Raw genomic sequence first — 22,401 nt, forward strand, 5'->3', positions numbered from 1 at the left:
TCAGCCAACACTGCATCATACTTATCTTGCATTTAAAACAGAGGTGGGCAAACTACAGCCTGTGGGACCCTCCTACCTGGCCCCTCCCCTGCTTTTCCCCCTCAGGCTCAGTATACTGTGCCATGCTCTGGGTGGCTGGGCAGGTGACCCTTCTATAAATTAAAAACACTTTTTATATATTTAACACCATTATAAATGCTGGAAGCAAAGCAGGGTTTGGGGTGGAGCCTGACCGCTCATGACCCCCTGAGGGGTCCTGATCCTATTTGAGAACCCGTGGAAGACATGAATTCAAGCCCCTGCTTCTCCCACATTTAAGGGACTGCTCTAAACCATTGGCTAGGCCAGAAAGCATCATCACCCTGATCTTCATAAAACTTCAAACAGTTGTGGATTTGTCCCAATGCATAACAGGAAAACCTTGCTGCTCAGAGACTGCTACTGGTGACAAAGCAGGTACAGTTACTGTGATGATATGAATTGTTACAAGCAGGGATTAAACTTTACAGTGGGGGGGTGGGGAAATCAAAGGAAGCATCTTGCCTTTGTTTTGGTACTACTGTACTAAAATGCATCTAAGAACCTGATTCAAGCTGATGGTGACACTTAAGACAGGTCTAAATGACAAGTTAGTGTGCCTTCCACTGGAAGTTCCCTAGTGCATTTCTACTTCAAACAGCGGTAAGTCAAGATGCACTAGACAGGGCTCATCTTAGAGTGTAGTCATTTACACTGCCAGGTCCTTAGTGTTGCTGTAGCACAAGATTCACAAACAGGATTGCTTTTTATATACAAATCATAAATTTTCTGTCCTATTTGTTACACATACACAAGCACACTCAGAGCCAAATTCTGAAGTTTTATTTTGTCCCTGCTTGAAGGGGCACAGTCGGACTACCAAAACAAAATTACACTATCCCAACACAAATAAGGTGCACTACGGGACTCTCTCTGACAAGCAACTATGCTTTTTACAAAAAGGTCACTTGCTCAGTACAAAGCAACCAAGCTTACTCAGACATTCACCATACAATCAATTTAAAGGGTGGAGTTGCAAAATTGGTACTTGCAAAGGTTTAACTAGAGAATCCAACTGAACCAAATGCGTGGAAGGTAAGAGTCAGAGGGTCATTCGTCTCAGGCTGGATCTAGTGTAGAAAGGGTACAACGGTTCTCATGTCAAATTCTAAAAGGATTATTTCTATATTCTAGAATTAAAAATGCATAAAGTAAGTCCTTTAGGATTGAAAATGTAAACAGATAAAAAAATATTGCACATGTATCGAAGCAGCATTTTTAAAACCAAGAGCCACTATAAGAAAACTGTCATGAAATAAATGATACCGTGGAGATATTTTCAGAAGGTAACTAATGCAATCAATACTGGCTCTTTAAATACAAAAGTTCATTTATTTTTTTAACCCTCTCTCTGCACTAGATTTGCAACTGCACCATCATTTATTTACTACCCAATTTCCTTTAATGAAACTTCCTACGGGGAGTGTCCATTTCTAATAAATATTAATTCTGTGCTTTTACATAGCACCTTTCACCCAAGAATCTCAGTACTTTGCTAAGATGGGTAATACCCTCATTTTACAGTTGTGAAACTGAGGCACAATGGAAGTTAAGTGACATATGCAAGGTAATATAGCAAGTCTATGACAGAGCTGGAATTAGAATTTGTGTCATGGTTCCTCTGCTCTAGCTCAATTATCTTCCTATGAAGTGTTCTCAGTTTATCTGAATCCTTCCAGCTGTAAAATGAAAGGTACAGTAGTTTACATGTAACTGGCTAAGACTCATCTTACTGTTCCATTTCCAGAAAGGTCATATCTGCTTCTGTCAAAATTCTGAATACATTCATTTTAACCATTTTCTTACACTTAGCCAGTAATGTTTACCTCTGCAGAGTAAAATGCATTTTGCATTATGACAGTGACCAAGACAATGCCTCCCCAGTTTCTTTTTAGGCATGTTAAAAACAAAAAAACCAAACCCACACCACCACTTAAGTCTGAGGTTAAAGGCTCCTAGAATACTTGAAGCTTACAGAAAAAAACCCAGAGCTATTCTCTTAGAGCTATAGTTATACGATGTTGGTGTGAAAGTCTCTTTCTATTTGACAGGTAATACAAGATGCTTTTTCCTCAGTCAAGCTGTTCAAGGCTTTGAGCACAACATCTGGCATGTGATCCGTTATCATCTTGGGACTTATTAAAATATTGCTAAAGGCTGTTTCTTTTGACCATCTTGCAGTATATTTAACATCAGAAGAACACCACCTAAAAAGACAAATATTTCAATAAAGCCTCAAACATTTAGACTATCATATGAATATTGATCTGTGTCCACGATACAGTGCAAATCTTGGAAATCCACATTGGCCTTAGAAAGCATATTGGTCATATATTTAAAACCTTTGCAGATTATTAAAGGATATAAACAAACCTTTACTCAGCTACTACTAAATATTTTACATAATTAGAAGAAAGTGGGCTTTTCAAAAAACACTCTGTATTGGCCTAGTGTGCTCCTGTTTATATCAATGGTAAAACAACTTCAGTGAGATCAGAAGTAAGCTAATCTGAGAGCTAATCCTATTCCCCACATTCTTCTTATCCTGAGTTAGATTCTGTTCTATTGTAACATTTGTGCAGCACCTAAATACTTTGTGATGCCTTATATAGTGCTGTACAGTATGTGGCCTGCACCAAACACGTAACAAGTACCTCTCCTGGCTAGTTTACTGTTTAAAGGTGTAAATGAGTAGAACACATTCAACACAGAATGGGTTTTGGTCATTACTGTCTTATGACATTGCAGCTGTATTCAGTGGAGGGGACAAAGAGAGGAGGTTGTTCCCAGTGTTGGGGGTGAGGGTGAAACGAAGCACTGACTCAGAAGTAGGTAAAAGAAACCGGGAACGCCAGAGAAGATTGGATACAATATATAAAGGGCATGAATACGTGTAGGAGAAGATGAGAGCAGAGAGACCAGAGCTCTTGCCTCTGCTCCCAAGGTGAGGAAGAGAAGCTTCAATTTAATAATTCAGTGAAGCATAATGCTGATCATTTACCTTCTTGAGCTGGCTTCTTCTACAATATGGATGATTTTTCCTGGGAGATAAAGATGAGGATACTGAGGTGGAGAATTTAAAGGAGATTCATCCTCAAGGGCATTGTAGGAAGGTGACCGATGCATCATTAAACTCTGTTCAGCTAGAAGAGGCTGGGTTAGGGCATCTTGATTTCTACCATCTAACTCAGTTGGGAAGTTATCTGGATCTCCTCCAAACACTTCATACCAACACCCATACAGCAGGATCTGGTACTGAGTTCAGAGAGAAAGAAGCAGAACATGAAATGTTGATGTTTATTTTCAAAGTAGTGTAATTTAATTTTACACACACACACACACACACACACACTTCAAGATCTCTATACCCAAGTTTCTCCACATTAGAGAGACTTTTTTGTGGACTGAGTGGATATTAATTAGTTAAGAAGGGCCAATTCAGAGGCAAATGTCTACAACTCTGACAATTACATTTTTTTTGGTCTACTTCTCCTATCCAGCTTGAATCCCCACATCCACCCTCTCTAGCTGCCTATCAGCTTCTTTAAGTTTAACTCTCCACAGAGGGCCTCCACAGGGTCGCTAATCCTGGAAGTACACACAAATCTTGGAAAAACCCATGAAGGATCTAGGGTTTAACTCTAGGCATCGATGGATGGCAGTTTTTAACCCACTCCTTCTCACACCACAAGGAAGTCATCTTCCTGACAATTTATTGTTCCAGTCCTCCAAGAGGGCCACCCTAAAGCCCCATCCAGCGTGCGATCCTTCTCTAATGACTACTGCTATAAGGATGCAAGCATACCTTCTTTTGGAACTTTGCCTGTGTTTCTTCAATGAATAGTAAGGACTGATTGTACAGCCAAAGCCTTCCCTGGTGATGGGGAGAAGTCCCTTCTACAAAATTCCCACTCCCTTTTGGTCCCAAAAGACAGGGCCAAACTTAGCCTACTGAGCCAAACTGGAGTGTTCAGTCGTTGATCTATCAATCAGTCCTTAATCAGCTGCAGGGATCATTGCTGAGCAACACCAGGGGCACACTGTCCCACTACTGACACTTTGCACAGCCTCTGCATACTTCTAGTTCCTAACACAGCAACAAATTGGGATGGCAAATAAACAATGCTGCCCTACTGGAGATCCACCACTAGGCCTCCTGAAACATATGTGAACTTGACTGTAGCCTATAGTGTTTTTTCTCACTAATACTAAAACCAAAAAGTAGGCAATAAAAATTTGAGATTTTTGCCTTAAAAATGAGACTGAAAATAAAGATATTTTAAACAAATCCCCTATTTTTGTAAGTAATAACAATTTACTAAAACTATTTAAAAATTGTATTATTTGTCACCATTTATGCTATTTGGTTTATTTTTTGCATTTCCCTTGAGCAGCAAACTAGCCTGAATTACATACCCTATTTCAGCTCTCAGGTCTTACGCTCAACCACAAGGGTTTCCAACACAGCAGGGAAAGGTTTAAATAAGACAACACCATTTACCTATGTTGTCACTAAATTAAAAATTAACAAACATTTCTGTTCAATTTGTGCTTTGGAACCAGTTTCTTAACACAAAACAAGCCATCATCACACTAAATGTTGTATCAAAACTACTTGACAATTCCCTTTGCTTTTATTGTTCATGGTGTGTTTTGTTACCTTCGGTCTGTTACAATTAGCAACTATTCTCACTATCCTTCTCTTCAGGTCTTCCATGCTGGGCATACTTAACCTGTTTAACATACAAAACAAAGTGAAAAATGCTTCTTAGGCCAACTGCTGGAGAATAACCATCTCTGAATAAAATGTAATTGACCATCTCAAGTCACATCCTCACCTTGCAACAAGGTCCTTTCCAACAATGACTGACACAATGAAGCATTTAGAGTAGTCTGCAAGTGATTTGCTTAAAAATAAAAAATATATATATATACATATTTTAGTTTTTGCTATGACCTATGTTATTTGTATAATATAATAATGTGTTGCAATAAAAATGTTCAGTTATTTTACTGGACTTTTTTCTGGAACTAGGCTTTTAAGACTAAATTCAAGAGCAGGTTATACCGAACCCCCTTACACATGCTAATAAATAGATGGACTAGATGACTTCTTGTGGTCCCTTACAATCCTAAATTTCTATGATTCTATGTTGAACAGGCCAAAATTAGTTAAGGATTTTGGTTTGAAGCACTTACTTTCAGTATTAACAGTGTATTTGTTAACAGAATTAACAGTATTTCATTCTTTAAAGGCTACTCAGGAACAATGTCAGACAATTACAACTTTGCTGGAAAACTTTATTTTATAAATAAGCTGTGAACAAGTCTCAGTCATCATCTACAAATGCAAAACCCCACAGTCAGAACAAGATAAGCCTGTTCAAATTTCTTTAATATTAGGGCTGTCAATTAATTGAAGTTAACTTACCTGATTAACTCAAAAAAATCACGATTAATTGCAGTTTTAATTGCACTGTTAAACAATAGAATACCAATTGAAATTCATTAAATATTTCGGATGTTTTTCTACATTTTCATATTTTTTATACATTTCAATTACAACCTAGAATTAATTAGATTGATTTCAATTACAACCCAGAATTCTAAGTGTATATTATTCTTGATTAGAAATATTTGCACTGTAAAAGATGAAAAATACTATTTCTTTTGTTTAATTCACCTTATACAAGTACTGTAGTGCAATCTCTGTGTCGTGAAAGTGCATGTTACATAACTGCACTCAAAAACAAAACAATATAAAACTTCAGAGCCTACAAGTCCACTTAGTCTTACTTCTTGTTCAGCCAATCGCTAAAACAAACAAGTTTGTTTACATTTACAGGAGATAATGCTTTCAAAAGTCTTAAAAGAGCAACACTCCCAAGAAGGAAACTATAGAACCTGAACCACCAAAAAAGAAAATCAACCTTCTGCTGGTGGCATCTGACTCAGATAATAAAAATGAATATGCATTGGTCCCCACTACTTTGGATTGTTATCGAGCAGAACCTGTCATCAGGATGGACGCATGTCCTCTGGAATGGTAGTTGAAGCATGAAGGGACATATGAATCTTTAGCACATCTGGCATGTAAATATCTTGCGATGCCAGCTACAACAGTGCCATGAGAATGCCTGTCTTCATTTTCAGGTGATATTGTAAACAAGAAGCAGGCAGCAATATCTCCTGTAAATGTAAACAAACTTGTTTGTCTGAGCGATTGGCTGAACAAGAAGTAGGACTGAGTGGATCTGCAGGCTCTAAAGCTTTACATGGTTTTATTTTTGAATGCAATTATTTTTGTACATAATTCTACATTTGTAAGTTAAACTTTCATGATAAAGAGATTGCACTATAGTACTTGTATTAGGTGAATTAAAAAATACTATTTCTTTTGCTTTTTTACAGTGCAAGTACTTGTAATCAAAAATAAATATAAAGTGAGCACTGTACATTGTATTCTGTTCTTTAATTGAAATCAATATATTTGAAAATGTAGAAAATACCCAAAAATATTTAAATAAATGGTATTCTATTATTGTTTAATCGCGTGATCAATTTTTTAAAAATCGTGCGATTAATCACGATTAATCGCTTGACAGCCCTATTTAATATATTAAACTTAAAACCACTACAGCTTCTTCTGTCAAAATATGAGCCAAATCCATCTCTGAAGCAACTCTGCTCAGTCATACCAGGGATGAATTTGGGTAAGTATCTTAATAATTTCTGTATCTTTCACCTAAAACCAAGTATTGTATTTACCTTAACAATCCTCCTGGAGGAGAAAAGGCATAACATCTTAATGTTGGGAAGGAGTTTCTGAGCATGATGGCCAATATGGAAGCTGTTCCACCACCTAAACTGTGACCAACTATAACTAGTTTATATTCCTAAAGACAAAAACAAAAAGAGAGTTATATGGTGAGGTTAAAAGAGAGACAGCTTGCTCCACTTTGATTTCCAATGTAACTAAAGTGTTTTGTCAGAAACACTGCTAGCAAAATTGAATAATTTGGAAGTCATGACTTACAGGAGCAATGGTGAAAGCCTGGTTTAAAATGCCATCATTTATTAGCCTTCTGTAGATGTAATTTGCTGCTTGAGTTATCCCCTAGAAGACAGTATTCTAAGTTAAGAGACAAAAGTAGTGTCCAGTGGGAAATGCAATACCCATATCCCTTTAAATGCAGTGTTCAGAGTACTGACTGCAAAAATGTGTGATAACCTAGTTAACTGTTTCAATGCTCTATTGACATATGTATTGCCCAATAGTGGCACCTGAGTATACTGCACATTTACATTTTTTCTTTTCTTTTTTTTTTAAATTTAAAGGGATACAAGAGGCAAGCAAAACACCATGACTACAAATTAAAAACTTCTCTTGCATTGCAGAGAAGAACACTGCCAACAAGCCACCCAGATAGCTGATCTACTCCGTCTCACCAAAAAAACCCGCTAATTCCATTTAACTGAAGAAATATAGGATTGTTAATTTGATTTTTTTCATTGAATAAATCACTTCAAATGGTTAAAGACGACACATGCCTTATGTACAAAACCATTTTCCAGAACATCTTCGAGCACCAGGTCTTCACACTCTGCTGACAGATCAGTGAGGAGATCCTGCAAGTAAATAACGAGACAGACCCCTTATGCTACAGACATCTATTATGGGAATTTTCACAGCCTTTACACTGTCTTTACTACAGTAATATCCTCAAGCAAACTTCGAGTCTGCAAGTAATTGCACATAAAAAAAAGGGAAGTATGAATCTTTCTTACTTACACACACCTAGAAACCCATTACAAAGTGCCATTTACAGCTACTGTATATATAAACAATACTCTGATCAAAGCTACTATGCAAAAGCTGGAATGTACACTGTACATACACCTCACACCATATTGACACAAAATTACCTGTGCCCTTCTCCCACTTGCCTCTTAAAATGGCATCCAGGCATCCAAAACCAGACAGGCTTATGACTTAAGAAGATTATCTACTTCCCCTATCTCATTGCTGACTCAACTGTTGGGTTATTTTAAAATTCATTGTGTCACTGTAGCACTATTTCGTCTAGCCACTACAGAAAAGTGTACTGTCTCCTCCAAACCATTAGGACATACCCATCTCCAGAGCCAGTGTTACACAACAGAGATGATACCTCAAAAGACAAGGTTCCTCTCACTGCAACCACAATAGCCTCCTTTTTGTGATCCAAAGCAACAAAAAATGGGATCTCGAAAATCTAAAGGGTAAAAAAAATTAGGCGTGTGTAGTGAAGATACCAAATTTTTAAGAACAATAAAGATTTACTGTAGTTTCCTGGAAAGGAATGAACATGACATCATGAAATTCTATTTAGGCATATAAACTTTCCTTACGGAACTCAGGATTTTTTAAAATCTATTGTATGTTATCATTAGGATTTCTCTTATTCTTGTACAAGGTTACACGAGAGCTGTTGCTATGTGTTGTGAAGACTATCAGTATTTTAAAAAAGTCAATGTTTGTGTTACTGTTATCTAAACAAGCACTTGTGTATTAGGGTTGTTTTGTTTTTTTTTTAAATACTTTTTAAAACATTTTGGGTTGGTTGGGGCTTCCATTATATAACAGTGGAGGGTGAGGAGAGGAAAGCATCCTCTTCCTGGTTTCTAATTGAACTCAAGAAATTACTGAGAATTCTCTTGTTGAATGTTTGTCCAGATTGTTTACCTTGTTATGAAAGCTGATGTGAATGAAATCTCTGTACTGTAGCCCTGTTATTTTTAGGATGGATCCAAAGTGAAAGTTAAGACGATCACTGCCAACCATATCAGAATCCGTTGGGCTGTTTCTGCAACTAAGGAAACATGGGAAAGAAAAGTGAACTTGCCAGTTCCAGCTAGTTACATTTCCTCTCAGAAAAAGAGCTCAATTACATTCACAGCAGGGTTTCTATTGGGAGCACACTGGGTGTTTATACTATAAAGACTGGCTAATACACCATTGCTATAAATCTTTTAGCAGAGTAAACAAGGCAATTCTGAAGGTTTTTTTTTTTTTTAAAAAACATCCAGATAGAAATTATACAATTGAGGAAAAATTTCAAGTCCAAAAACAATTCTAAGGAAAGAGTTAATTTGACTCCAGCCACAATTTCAGCTATAAAATTATAAATTCATTCAATTTCTCCCAAGTCTTTATTACTGTAAATTGTGACATCTCAGGAAGATAATTAACGTCATGGCAATCAAAGCTGGATGGAATATTCACTCCTAATGTCACAAATAATGGAGGCGACTATTTAAACAGAGCAATAGTATATAAGATCATGCTTGCCTTCTTAATATTAGCTGCCAAAGTTTGCAGTATTATTGTAGCTGTGATGATCACAGAATATTGGAGACATGGTGGGTTAGATAATAACTTTTACTGGGTCAACTTCAAAGCTGCCAAAGTTTGACAGAGGAAAGGTTTTCATTTAGTATAATTTCCAAATTTGTTTATTTCTTTTTCTTAATTTTGACACACTTGTGTTACATTAGGTTAAATAGAACATTAACATACAAAGCTAGTTTATGGTGAGATTGACTTATGTTAGATTTTGATCCTGCCCCTGTCTCAGTGCAGATGGCCGCCTGTGCAGAGGCCTGTTAACTTAGGGGAGGACTGCCTATACAGAGAGAATTTCGGGATCAGGGTCTTTAACAACTGACTCATTCCTTATATAGAAGCAACTGGTTCCACTGTAAGACAAAGAGGTCTAGGAGGGTAATATTGTCTGATTCCCCTAAATAGAGAAAACAATGTTCTTCCATTTATACACATGCTTGTCTAAGCAGAAGCATATAAGGCCTCAATCCATCTTTTTCGGTTTAGTTTGATTCCAACACCCCATGACCCTGTTTTGAGGAATGTCCATTCAACTCAATCAAATGCCTTTTCAGATACTAACACTGACTTGGCAGAATGAAGACCAGTAACTCTTTACACTGTTTGCAATCTTTTGCTTCTTTGTTTTCTTGTGACTATTGGGTCACACTCTTGTAGCTTGCATAGGCTGAGCTCACTGCAAGCACCAGGGGTTCCTTGCATCCCCTCCACTCCACCCCACAAGGCCCGGCCCTGTGTGCTACCCTCCTGTCCCTCTTTATTTCAGGTACTCCCTGAAATTTCCCCATATTCCCCCTATGCTAGCAGCTCTGTGTGCACCCCCATTCCCGCCAGACTAGGAGTTGTGTGTGCATCCTTTTCCCTCCATACACCCCATCTTCCCAGTGCTGGAGCTCTGTGTGTCCCCCTCTACCCACACCAGGATACCCCAATCTCTGCCTCACTAGGTTCTGTCTCCCCCCCCCCGTATTCTCCATGCTAGTGGTCTTGGGTGCTCCCCACTCCACTCATACCAAGGTCCCTCAATTTTCATTCCACACCAGGGGCCCTATGTGTCTTCCCACCATTCTGTCTCCCATGCCAGGGGCTGTGTGCACACTCCCATTCTCTCATGCCCCAATTCCCCCAGACCAGTCATTCAAGGTGCAAACATGTTAAACTCTGGTAGGACAGGCAGAGATGAGACAGAGGTAGTTTTATGCTAGAAGGCATTAATGGGTGCCATTAACCAACTGTTTGATTGTATAGACAATTACAGAGGTGCTTAAAACTGTTGCTTTATATGTCTCCCATTCCCCCTTTCAGTTGTCCAATTCTATCCAAAATCAATAGGGTTCTGGTCACTGATGCCCATGAACATTCTTTGAACATTTGTAATTGATCACGTGCAGTGTTCAAAAACTTCTTGTGTTATAGCCAAACACAGAAATGCCATCAAGTTCAGCGTATGGTGGTGTAAGTTTGGCCAAAGAAAACAGCTTGTCTACCCTTCCAAAATTGGAAGTAGTATTTTGAAGGTTGGTTTCCTTTTACTCAATTTGTGAAAGACAATTCTAGCAGTCAAGCTCAAGTATACCTATTAATACATAGAAATTGATGAAATAAGAGAACTGCTATTTAAGTGATTTGTACTGATATGAAAAACCAAATAATTAAAAAACAAAACTATGCACTTTTAAGATCTTATACCAACCTACCAGTCACCATTAAGCTTACAGAGTGCAGTAAATGGGTTAGTGTATATGTAGTAAGGCCATCCATAAGCAGCTGCAGCAAACTGCATGTAGTGAGCAGCATTTTCTAATTCAATATCCAAATCATCAGTCTGGAGGGGGAAAAAAAAATCACCAGTTGTACATGTAAGGCAAGCCCAGGATAAAGAATGCAGATGCATACATGCTACTGTAACATTAAGGGCCTAGATCTCCCCATAGGCCCAAGAAGTCACGCAATGAAGTTTATTCTTTTACCTTTTCACTGTAAGCCCCAGGTAAGTGAAACAGAAAACTGAGAGGAAGGAGTTCACACTTACGCATATTCAATTTTCTTATTTAGAAAAAGTTTAGGGTGTATTTGTTAATAATAAAGCTGGAATCTTGAAAAATTCTAATTATTATTTAAAGTAATTGTTCATTAACAGTACCATGTTTCTATACTTTACTATGCACTGATAAACATGGTACTGAAAATTAAATGTTCATCCTAAGGGGTATAGGTGGAGGGAAGGCTACAGATTATGTAACAGACCATTCTCACAAGAGCTTTTTTTCTTTGCACAGGACTCACCATCAGTTGAATTCAAAAGGAATTATCTAGTATGTGGAGTGCACTTAAACTGTTTTAACTGAAGTGGAATCATCTACTTTGGTTAAAACGGTGCATTAGGTGAGAAATTAAAGATTACAAAAGGTACAAAATAATTTACAAGAGATTTTTCTCATTTTAAGCCATTTAAGAGACTGGTGGAAGATCCTGAAATGAAGTGTCACTCCTGATCAGCAAGCATTAAACAATTACTGTTTCTGCTTCTTATCCTGTTCATAGCACTGGAATGTCATCTTATTTGTTTTTGTGCATATTCTTCATGGTGATATAAAAAAGCCTATAATTTTCACACATTTACCTACTTCCCATTTCAAAATTTCATATTTATTAATATAAATGAAAACATGATTGTGGGGTGGAATTTTTGAAAGTGCCTAAGGAACACAACTCCCATTGTTTTTCAATGCGACTTGTTCTCCTAAATTACTTGGATGCTTTTGAAAATCCCACCCTTATAGCTCAGTTTTGTAATACACTTGGTAACATTTTGGGAGGTTTTTAGTTTATAATCACTTTCCAGTCATTGTTACTTTCAGGTTCTCCATGTATTAGTATAATACTGCAATGTTTTGATTGCAAACTTCATAAGAGAATTTTTATTGGATTACAAAATTTCTTATTTGAACTTAAAATACTGGAAACTATGAGCCTTAGATTTTGTCAAAGCTAATTTTTATAAAACTTGCATTTTAGTTCAGTTTGACAAGACACTGTCCCTTTAACAGGCTGTATCACAAAGCTGTTTTTTGTAGCATATCTTACCACATGGGATAGTGAGGAATGACACAGGACTTCTTCAGGGTCTTTTGGGCAGTTTTCCACTTTATCTTGCTCTTGATGGAGCAGAGTCAAGCCTGCTGCTATGTCAGTTGGCACCATATCAGTGTCCTGCCAAAGGAAATGGAAAAAATTATTTAAAAATAAACCCACAACATCACACGCAATCCACTGAAAAATTTAAAAAAGAGATTTTCTTTTGCAGTTCTATAGTAAATAGATGTACATCAGAAGGCAAGGGTGTGCTTGTGAAACATTCACATCCCCTCCAATGCACTCAATGTTGCATCTTTAAAAACTTTCTGCAAATAAAAGCTACATACATAAATTCCAATGTCACAAAGAAAGTTAAAAGGATCTTCTTTAAAAGGCCTGTGGAGCCCTAAAGCAAAACATGATCTGAACATGACTCATAATTGTCACAAGCAACTTAGAAAAAAAAAAAACTTGTACCTCCCTCAACAGCTATTATGCAAGTCTGAAGGAGTGCCCATGCTGTTATTGGTGATATGTCACTAGCAAATACTCCTGCTCTGAACCTACGGTAAGCCACATAGCATTTGCTTACAGCTCTTTAACAATTCTGTAAATACATTTAGAGCTCGATCCTGCAAAGCGATGAGCACTGCAGTCACAAATGAAGCTGGTGTGAAATGAGAACACTCAGCCCCTCACAGGATTGGGTTTTTAGAGTGCCATGAAGATTATTCCATCTGTAAAGAAAACAGATTAGAAGGCCAGGGAGTATGGTAATTGATCTTTTCATCACAAGATTATTGGTTCAAATTGACCCTAGGTCAACAGTGATCATTGGAAGGCTCTTAGCAACTTATGGGAAATGAGACTGGCAAAATAAACAAGCTAGATCCGGAGAAATAATTAGAAATATTGGCAGAAGGATTCCCCTTCTATTAGCCATGAGAACTGGGATTTTTAAGTTTGACGGCAATGGGAAGACTCAGCAAAATCAGGATGCGGGCACTTCCTTTTTCTACCACGCATAAGTGAAGGAGGGTTTACAGAGGAAAGGTCCAGGTACATAGGTGGGGAGGTTTTAATTCAGTTGCCCAGGATGACAATTCTGCTCATCAAGGCTCCCTCTATCATCCTACAACCCACTGACTAAGAGGCAATCAAAGAGCAGTATGCACAGACACCACTTTAATGGATAAGAATGTCTCCCACCAACCTTGAGTATGAAAAGAGATCGTACGGTCACTGAAGAACTCTGCTCTCCCACATAGTCGCACACTGTGCTGGCAGTTAAGTCCCAGCTCAACCAATACTATGCAGACTTTAACTTGTAATGAGCTTTCTATAGCATCCAAGAGTAGCTTTTTGTATGGGACAGTTTGGTATAGTTCAGGATGGGAGAACTGCCTTAACACACTGTTAATGCTAACATTACCTCTTCATAAACTCAATAAATTAATGTAGCTAAATTGTTTGCTGTTTGTACCATTCCCTACTATGAGCAAGGGAAAAAATGGTAAACTCTGGATCATCACATACCAAGGTTAAGAAAAATCAACCTCATTCCCCTGATTAGGGAATTGCCCAAGTAGAAGAGAAAAAGAACTTCACTGGCTGAACTACACCCCAATAGCCTTACTGGGAAATCTAAACTCCCAATATAGACAAGATCCTAAACTCAGTTAATACCACTAGGCATTCTTAGAGGAGCATGAGAAAACTCCAGTGGAGTGGGGCTTTTCTTTTAGTTAAGACAGTGAATATGTTTGTACAAGGAAAACAGTGATGGGACCAATTATTTTTTAAATGCAAGCAAGCATGATATTACTGGAAAGCAAGTTTGTGATCAAAATATTGGTGAAAAAGTGGAGGCAAATTCACTGTTGCAAAGCTATTGCCCATCTGGCTTCTATGTCTGTGAAGTGCCAAGTGTGTTAAACTAAAGCAGTTTGAAAACAGTGGTTACTTGAGCATACAGCTTTTCCAAGTTTTAAGTTCAGAATTTGTTAGTCTGTGCAATTTTCCCAATCCCTTCCCCCCAGAGGGCAAAGGAACCCATGTTAAGAGAAGGACAGCATGGTATAAGTTTCAGAATAGAGCTGATAGGTATCAAAAGCCTGATTCTCAAGTAAATGGCACAGCTGAACTCTCACTGACCTAAAGGCAAGAGCCACATCTGAAAATGCTGCAGTATTGGGGGTTCAGTGTTTAGTCAATGGAATGAAAAGAACAAACAAACAAATCTTTCATCTTACTGAGAAGTAGATGCGGAAAAGCTCTGCAATACTTGTAAAAGCCACTCGGTGATCATCATCTTGCATAATACAACAACACAGTAACCTGATTCTCGTCTCCCAGACTCTGGTTGCGGTCTTCTTGACATTATAAAACAATTGGCCTGATTGACTGCTTTCCAAGTTGCGATTTATATCATCAGCCAGGTACAGTGTCTTTTTCCCCCCAAGTGGATCAAAGACAATTACAACTGCAATGACGGTAAAGATGATGATAACCCAGCTGCAAAACAGAAGGGTGTGGGAGGAAAGGCTTGTTGAACCATGTACTTGTACAGTACTGTATACAAGAGCATGCAGCTATAGTTCTTGTCAGGTAAAAAAGAAAACAGTTTATTATGGCATACCACCAGCACACTCACTTACTGGTACTGATGATGGCTTTGTAATAGGGTCACCAATCCACTAGGAACAGGATTGAGACTGCCATCTCATTTCACATAACACACTAAACCTCTACTGCAATCACCATGGACTGAAAACTGTTTTGAAATAGCTAAGTTGGGGAAGGCCCCATATGCCATTATCAGTCTCTTCAGGCATCTATCCCTACTCCTCTGTCTCTCTTCCCCCACCCCCTTCACATCTGTCCTATCATCCATCTTTGTCTGTCTTTTTGACCCCTTCTCATCTTTACTCCTCATAGCCTTCACTCCATCCCCTGCTTTGTAAGGGAAAATGCCACAACATCTCTCAGGTAATTAGAAAAGCACAATGAAAAAATCAGTTTATTCTAGTCTTAATATATTCACACACTACAAAAATCCTTCAAGAACTTCCAGTAATTTAAAACAAATATCCAAGTTGTGAGTGGTCAGAAAAAATCTTCACTGGATACTTAAAATATAAATTCATAATATAAGCTTAGCTTAGTTTTCTGTTGGCATCTTTACCTTGCAACAACTGTCCCAAATACGGCATTTACCACAGTCCTTTCACAACGTACATCGGTGTCAGAGACCCAGATAGCTCCCACAACTGCCCAGACCAATTCTGGGATATAAAGACCTAGCCGAGTATAAAGCAATTTAGGAAGAGATTTCCTTGGCCCAGGGTTAGAAATTGTTCCTGAAATTACAGATGGAATATAAGTAAAAAGTCACTTACAAATATATCTTATGTACATAAAGTATCATAAAAAAAAATCACATCAGTATTTTTATGCTATGGTGCCCAGTGTGAAATTTAATCAAGTATATAAAAATCCTAACAAACAAAGATTTTTTACAGAGAAGTTTCAAAGAAGTGAAGCTGTAGACCATAAAGTGTCTTAGAACTGAATGGTGAACATCTTTAGCATTTTTAATTGTTTAAAACTGGAAATATTAAAATCATTTCTGCTTTCCCAGAGGAATTTTTGTATCTGTTGTTACACATATCTCATTTCCCAGAAGATACATTTCAGCCTTAGCCTATTCATATAGGCAGAGTGTTGGGGTGCAGGATGGGGGTGCTGGCTCTGAGAGAGGGGTCAGGGCTGGGGCAGGGGTTTGGGGTGCAGGAGTGGGTTTGGAGTGCAAAGAGGGTTTGGAGTGTCGGCTCCGGGAGGGGACTCAGGACTGGGGTGCAGCCTCCTGCTGGGTGGTGCTTACCTTGAGCATCTCCTGGTCGGCGGTGCAGCAAGGCTAAGACAGGCTCCCTGCCTACCCTGGCCCCACTCCGTGCCCGAAAGGGGCCAGCACATCCCTGCGGCCCCTGGGGTGGGGGCACATGGCTCTGCCCCTCTTTGCAGGCTCCTCCCCGCAGCTCTCATTGGCCAGAGATCCCCATTCCCGGACAATCGGAGCTGCAGGGGTGGTGCTTGCAGGCAGGAGCACTGCGTGGAGGGAGATCCCTGCCCACCCCCATCCTCGGGGCTGCGGGGGCACGCTGACCACTTCCAGTAGCAGTCTCGGGCCAGGGCAGGCAGGGAGCAAGTCTGCCTTAACGCAGCCCTGCTACACCACTGGAGATCACAATCAACTGGGAGAGTCTCTAGGATCGACCAGTCGATCATGATCGACTGGTTGGTGACCACTGCTTTAGGCAATAAGATTTCTGCTATTGACTTCAGTTAAGTGGTAGTGAGCCCATAACAAACCCAAAACTCCACAAAAAGTAAGGCCTGACTACAGTTCTTTGCTACTCTGGTTGTGAGCTTTGCTGTTTTAGTTCAGAATTCCTTACATTTCTGGCAAGCATTTTTTTTTCTACATATTATACTGGAATAGAACAGGGATTTCTATTTGCAGTTGCACCTTTAAAGATTTACAGGTTTGTCCAGTCAACTGAATAGAGATCAATCTCAGAGTTTCAATCACTGATCTTTATTCACAGTCTTTTCTCAAAGGCACTTTAGCTACAACAAAACCACGACCACCATACAGCTTACTTTGCTCAATAAGTTTGGGCTTATTAATAAGGCAGTTATATACAAGAACACAAGATGCATCTGATGAAGTGAGCTGTAGCTCACGAAAGCTTATGCTCAAATAAATTTGTTAGTCTTTAAGGTGCCACAAGTCCTCCTTTTCTTTTTGCAAATACAGACTAACACAGCTGGTACTCTGAAAGATGATACAAGCAGGCTCATGAGCATCCCCCACGCTCTGCTCAGATGGCTCTGACTGCAATACTCCATCTTTTTGGGCAAAAGAGCAGTCAAACAGTATTCTACAAGACCAACCCAAAAATCTCTTTAGAGTTAGCTTATGTTCTAACCCAGTCCCCTTCCTCCTCTAATCATTTGTCTGTGATACATTCACCCTGCATAAGCATGGGACCCAAAATGCACACATTCGTGTCACAGTTTGGGGTACTACCACCAATCCACCATTCAGCCTTGTCTCACTATTTTAAGAATAAGATTAACCGAGTCTGGGTGGTTTTTTTTTTTTAAATGAAGTTGTGTTCTAGAAGAAGGATCTCATCAAAATAGAAAAGCGGCATTTGTCCGATGAAGAGAACCAAAGCTACCCAGATCTGAAATACTAGAAACCTTACTGTATTTTCTGAGAGTCACAAGTAGTTCACAGAAGGGCGGTGATGCCATTCAGCTCAATTTATAAATACTTTTTATACAGTGAGATTATCAACTACAGAGATGTTACTAACAAACTTGTCACCCAACAAAATAAAAATGGCGTTGTGAATTACAATGTACACTCTAATGCTGCAGATATTGTCAAGCAGATGATAGCATAATTAATTGAACATTTCAGTGCCTCAGATGGTGATGCATGTAACTCAGCCTAACAAACTTCTGTCCACCCACTTGATCCAGGCACGTAATTTAACTAACAACGGATTATTTCATTGTTACTGTTTGAAAGTGCTTGAATTGTTTTTATTTGGGGGGGGAGGGGAATAATGTAAGAGTATCAATTGACTCCAGATATACAAGAGATTTACTAGATTATCTAGTCCATCTTCTAGTTTCCTTATTGCACATTTACTAGAGTTTTCTTCACTTTAGTTTTAGAGACACCAAGTAACAGGGCTTCCACCATTTCCCTTCAGAGATAATTCTCCCAATGAAAAACAACTCACTGTTAGATCTCCCAGAGATCCAGTCTCAGTTTTTCCTTAATTTATCTGCCCTAGTTATATGCCCTTTAATTATGCTGAACAATCCTTCTCCCTCCTTGATGTTAACATACATATATTTATATATAGTTATACCCCCAATCTTTCCAAAACTTGTAGTTTGGGCAAGGTACCTACATTGATTTTTAATCTCTCATCGGATCAATCCCTCCAGATGCCTAAATATTTTAGCTGTTTTTCTATGATCACTTTTGGATGGTCCAATGGTTGGGGCACTAGCCTAGGACTTGGGAGACACATGCCCAAGTTCCTGCTCCACAATAGACTTTCTACGTCACAACCTCTCTGTAAAATGGGGATAATACTGGGGTGTTGTGAGGATAAATACACTAGAGATTGTGAAGTGCTCAAATACTACCCTAATGGGGGCATACAAGTACGTAAGACAGATATTAGGAGGGTCAGTCTTTCTGGTAATGAGGCTCCCAGAACAGAACATGATATACAAAGGGACCACCATTACGGGTACCTCTCTGTCCCATGATAAGGTATCTGTGCATATGCTCCCATATCATATTAGTTTGCCTCTCTTCCTCAAACTGAAACTCTTCCTGTTTACATAATTATTGTATTAAGAAGTCACTATATAATTTGTGTGGACCACTTTTCTATATACTTTTCCTTAACAGCCTACTGTATCTGATACACTTTTGATATGTGGCACCAAATGTGACTATATAAGGCTATGTTTACAAGTACCATTATGGAGCAGATGGATTCTGCATAGCTTCTCCTGGAAGTCTATCAGAGGTGTTAAAAATAGTGCATCTTTCCAGATTATTTATTAGTGAACTAGTAAATTGCTGAATCTGATTTGGGTTGTGAGAGGATATTCTGGAGTCCCTCTATTTTAAATTATCTCCAGGCTGTGGTAAACTGTTACCTCTATTTGATTACTGAAGGCTGGAAGAGTTTAATTTATTTGTATTAGTAGTAGTAATGCTGAAAAATGGTTATTATAAACTTTATTACTGTCAGAGCACACAGAATGTTTGTAAAGCTGTTCTATTTTAATGTCAAATCTAAATAAAATATATAGATCCTACTACAATAAGCATCAGATATTGCAGACTAAGTATTTACCTTGCATACTGATATACACAATAGCAGATACAGCGCAGATTATGGCAGCCAGGAGAATGAGGAGGACAAGCAGATAGCTGTGCAATAATCCCCCTCCAGTACAATTAAATCTCCCTTTGTGAATGGAGTACAAAACAAGAATTCCAATCCACCTGCAGAAAAACAGTACCATAAGTTGTCACGGCTAGGAAGAAACATACTTCACCACAAAGCTGATTCAGTCATAAAAAAATTCCCCATCTTCACTTAAAAATAATTCACAAAAGGGGCATATTCCCACAAAGAAACTCACAGAATGTAAAGACCCCTGTTAAGTATAGTGCAGTAACCACAATAGAGACTACAAGTTCAAAAATATCCTCCTTTTTTTATAGCACCTTTCATTCAGATGGATCCCAGAGTACTTCAATGATGGATGAAGTTTATCAGTTTAAGTGATGCAGCCACACCTTGAAGTGGTAGCAAGTGATTACTGTGTAGTATGGTATTAATTTAGCACAGCATACAAAAATTACATTACATGTCTCGTTCTCGAAATGAAAACCCAAGTTGTCCATACATGATAGGAAAACCCCCTCAATTTCCCCTCTCACTTCCATGCAATAAAATGCCAAATGAACCAGATAGTCTCACATCGCATCTAATCAAATATTCCTAACAACAAACCAAATCAGCAGCTTCCTAAGCATGTTATAAAAAGCAACAAGGTAATCTACAGATACATAACAGCAATTTCCTAAGGAGCCCAAGGACTACTCCAATTAGAATGAAAGTTAACACACATTTAAAATAAACAATTAAAATAATCCTAACATTTGCATTATCCTTTATAGAGGACTAGAAATCACTTGTCAATAGTTAATCAGCAGCTGATCAGTTTTGCCTTCAGCTTGCAGTCACCAGGAGGGAATGGCTGCAGGCGGAATACTTGAGTGAGTCTGTATCTATCTATCTGTTGTCTCTTATCTTATACACTGTAAGCTTTTCGGGGCAGGGAACGTCTTTTTGTTCTGTTTATACAACACCTAGCACAATGGCATACTGGGTTCTACAACAATAATAATAGGGCACCACAAATGTACCGTGCACCTTCCACGGCAGGCCAGATCCCTCTAACATCTCCCAGCTGCATGGTCCTCCCCACGTTGGAGGGTGGTGGGAAAGTGAGGATGGGGTGGCTCTTACCAGATCATTCTGATGAAAAGTTCAAAGGCTCCTGGAAAAACAAAGTCATCACTAGCGATAGCCCAGCGTCTCCCAAATATCACCATTCCAGGCATCCTGGGGACCCTACCAGTAAGCAAAGGTACTGATGACACACACAGACACACCTTACCCTCACTAAAGCAGGGAGCCCGCCTCCTCCCCAAACGAGCCACCATACCTCAGATTACTTCTCTCTGCCCACACACTACCCATCTGCCCCCTTTCCCTGCCCCAAAAGGGCTGCCCCCCCTTCCCTCAGGCCAGCCCCCACCCCTTAACCCTTCAATACCCAGCCCCAGCCGGGCTGCCCGCCTTCCGTCCCCACACTTCCCTACCACGCCCCCAACCCCGCACCGAGAAGCCGCTCCCTGCTCTCCGCGGACAGAACGTTACACCAGTCCCAAGAGGATTACGTAAAAACAACACAACGTCATGACGCAACCACGCAGCGTACGCCCTTCGCGCAGTGTACACATTCACCCTTTCCCACCAGAGCAGGAGGAGGACTCGCCCGGCTAGACGCTTCCCCCTTCCGTTTCAGGATGGGACGCATGCGCAGGGCTTCGGCGATCCCCAGTCTTCGAGCGGCTAAGCGCATGTGCAAAAGACTCACGGCTCGGAGTCCCCTCTCCTCCCGCATCGGTTTGTGTGTCTCAAAGCTCCCACTCTCCCACCCCTTCCTAGCGCCGAGGCGCATGCGCAGAGCTCTCCCGTGCTGACAGGCGGTCCCCCGGCGGTGGAGGCAGCAGGCTGGGCACCGGGCACTTGGCTGTTCCCCACGATGCTGCCACCCTGGCAGATGTACCAGCTGGCCGTGTTCTGCCCCGTATGGCACTGTGACAACCACATATCACATCACCTCACAGCACCGTGCCATCACCCTACGCGCCACTACAGCGTGGGGTCCTGTGTGTCCCTCCCACACTGGCGTGAGCAGGTGATATTGCCCCGTGTAAACGGTCACCCTCGTCCGTGTGCAGAGCGGGCTCAGTTTAAACCCTTTACTGGCCATCTAGTCATCGACTCATAGAAACGTAGGGCTGGGTGTCAGGCCTATGTCTACAATGCACTGACTCAGGTGTGAGCCTAAGCCCCCTTCAGTCCACACACAAATCGGGCTGACTTGGGTTGGCCAGTACCCAGGACCTAGCCAGGTGGGACCCGGTAACTTCTCACTGCCACCTGACAAGATACAAAGGGGTTCGAAGAATCTCCTGATTCTGGTGTGTATGTTCTGGTTCACCAGAAAAAGTTGTGTGAGCTCTCAACTGAAAGCCAGTGACACTAGTCATCAATATAATTGTGAAAATGTATGTATGTGCACTATGTAAGGAGTTATTAATCTGTACTAGAGGATTATGGTTTTAAGCATGTAAATTAAAAGCAGGTCAGCAAAAGGTGACATGCCATAGGCTGGTTCCTTGAGCTAGGAGGTAAGAAAGGTGTATTTCTGTCAGGCTGTAAATTAAGCATTGTAAGCTAACACAATGGATGCCTATTTACATATAAAGTCAAATGGTAATGAATTGATGTGAACTCAACAGGAAAGGAACACAGAAACTGAAGGGGGGGGGGGGAAGCCATGGATGTTATCCTGTCTCTGAGTAAAGACAACGAACTTTGGGGCTATTTCTAACAGGCAAGCTGACATCCTCCACCTCCATTCATGAAAGCAGGGTCTCAGCCAAGCTTGGC

General features: G+C 39.8%; 1 protein-coding gene across 5 annotated transcripts; it reads right to left on the reverse strand.

The window, feature by feature from the left end:
- Window positions 1-844: 844 nt before the first annotated feature.
- On the reverse strand, window positions 845-21,135 carry DAGLB (diacylglycerol lipase beta). Of its 5 annotated transcripts, none has more exons than XM_084641414.1 (16): window positions 21,120-21,135; window positions 20,686-20,790; window positions 19,501-19,652; window positions 15,726-15,900; window positions 14,794-15,055; window positions 12,551-12,676; window positions 11,161-11,288; window positions 8,804-8,930; window positions 8,250-8,333; window positions 7,630-7,707; window positions 7,115-7,195; window positions 6,847-6,974; window positions 4,917-4,985; window positions 4,739-4,811; window positions 3,080-3,333; window positions 845-2,285 (listed from the first exon to the last, which is right to left on the reverse strand). In XM_084641414.1, exons 2-16 carry the CDS (start codon window positions 20,778-20,780, stop codon window positions 2,090-2,092), a joined length of 2,028 nt encoding a protein of 675 aa, XP_084497540.1. In that variant the 5' UTR covers window positions 20,781-20,790; window positions 21,120-21,135; the 3' UTR covers window positions 845-2,089. The 5 variants fall into 5 exon arrangements, with proteins under 5 accessions (XP_084497540.1, XP_084497539.1, XP_084497541.1 ...); XM_084641413.1 differs by having other exon boundaries at window positions 21,061-21,120; XM_084641415.1 differs by lacking the exon at window positions 21,120-21,135 and adding an exon at window positions 21,061-21,116 and having other exon boundaries at window positions 20,583-20,716.
- Window positions 21,136-22,401: the final 1,266 nt, after the last annotated feature.

This window comes from Lepidochelys olivacea (assembly GCF_965140295.1).
Source record: "Lepidochelys olivacea isolate rLepOli2 genome assembly, chromosome: 10".
NCBI classification, from domain to species: domain Eukaryota; kingdom Metazoa; phylum Chordata; order Testudines; family Cheloniidae; genus Lepidochelys; species Lepidochelys olivacea.

What these genes read in the sequence shown, in the direction of transcription:
- DAGLB (XM_084641411.1), bottom strand. Translation starts at nt 20,882, where the DNA reads ATGGTGGCTCGTTTGGGGAGGAGGCGGGCTCCCTGCTTTAGTGAGGGT. An exon ending in CTTTTCATCAGAATGATCTG is followed by an intron (nt 19,653 to 20,685) that starts GTAAGAGCCACC and finishes GTTTTTCTGCAG; the next exon opens with GTGGATTGGAATTCTTGTTT. An exon ending in GGAAAGGACCTTGTTGCAAG is followed by an intron (nt 4,812 to 4,916) that starts GTGAGGATGTGA and finishes TATGTTAAACAG; the next exon opens with GTTAAGTATGCCCAGCATGG.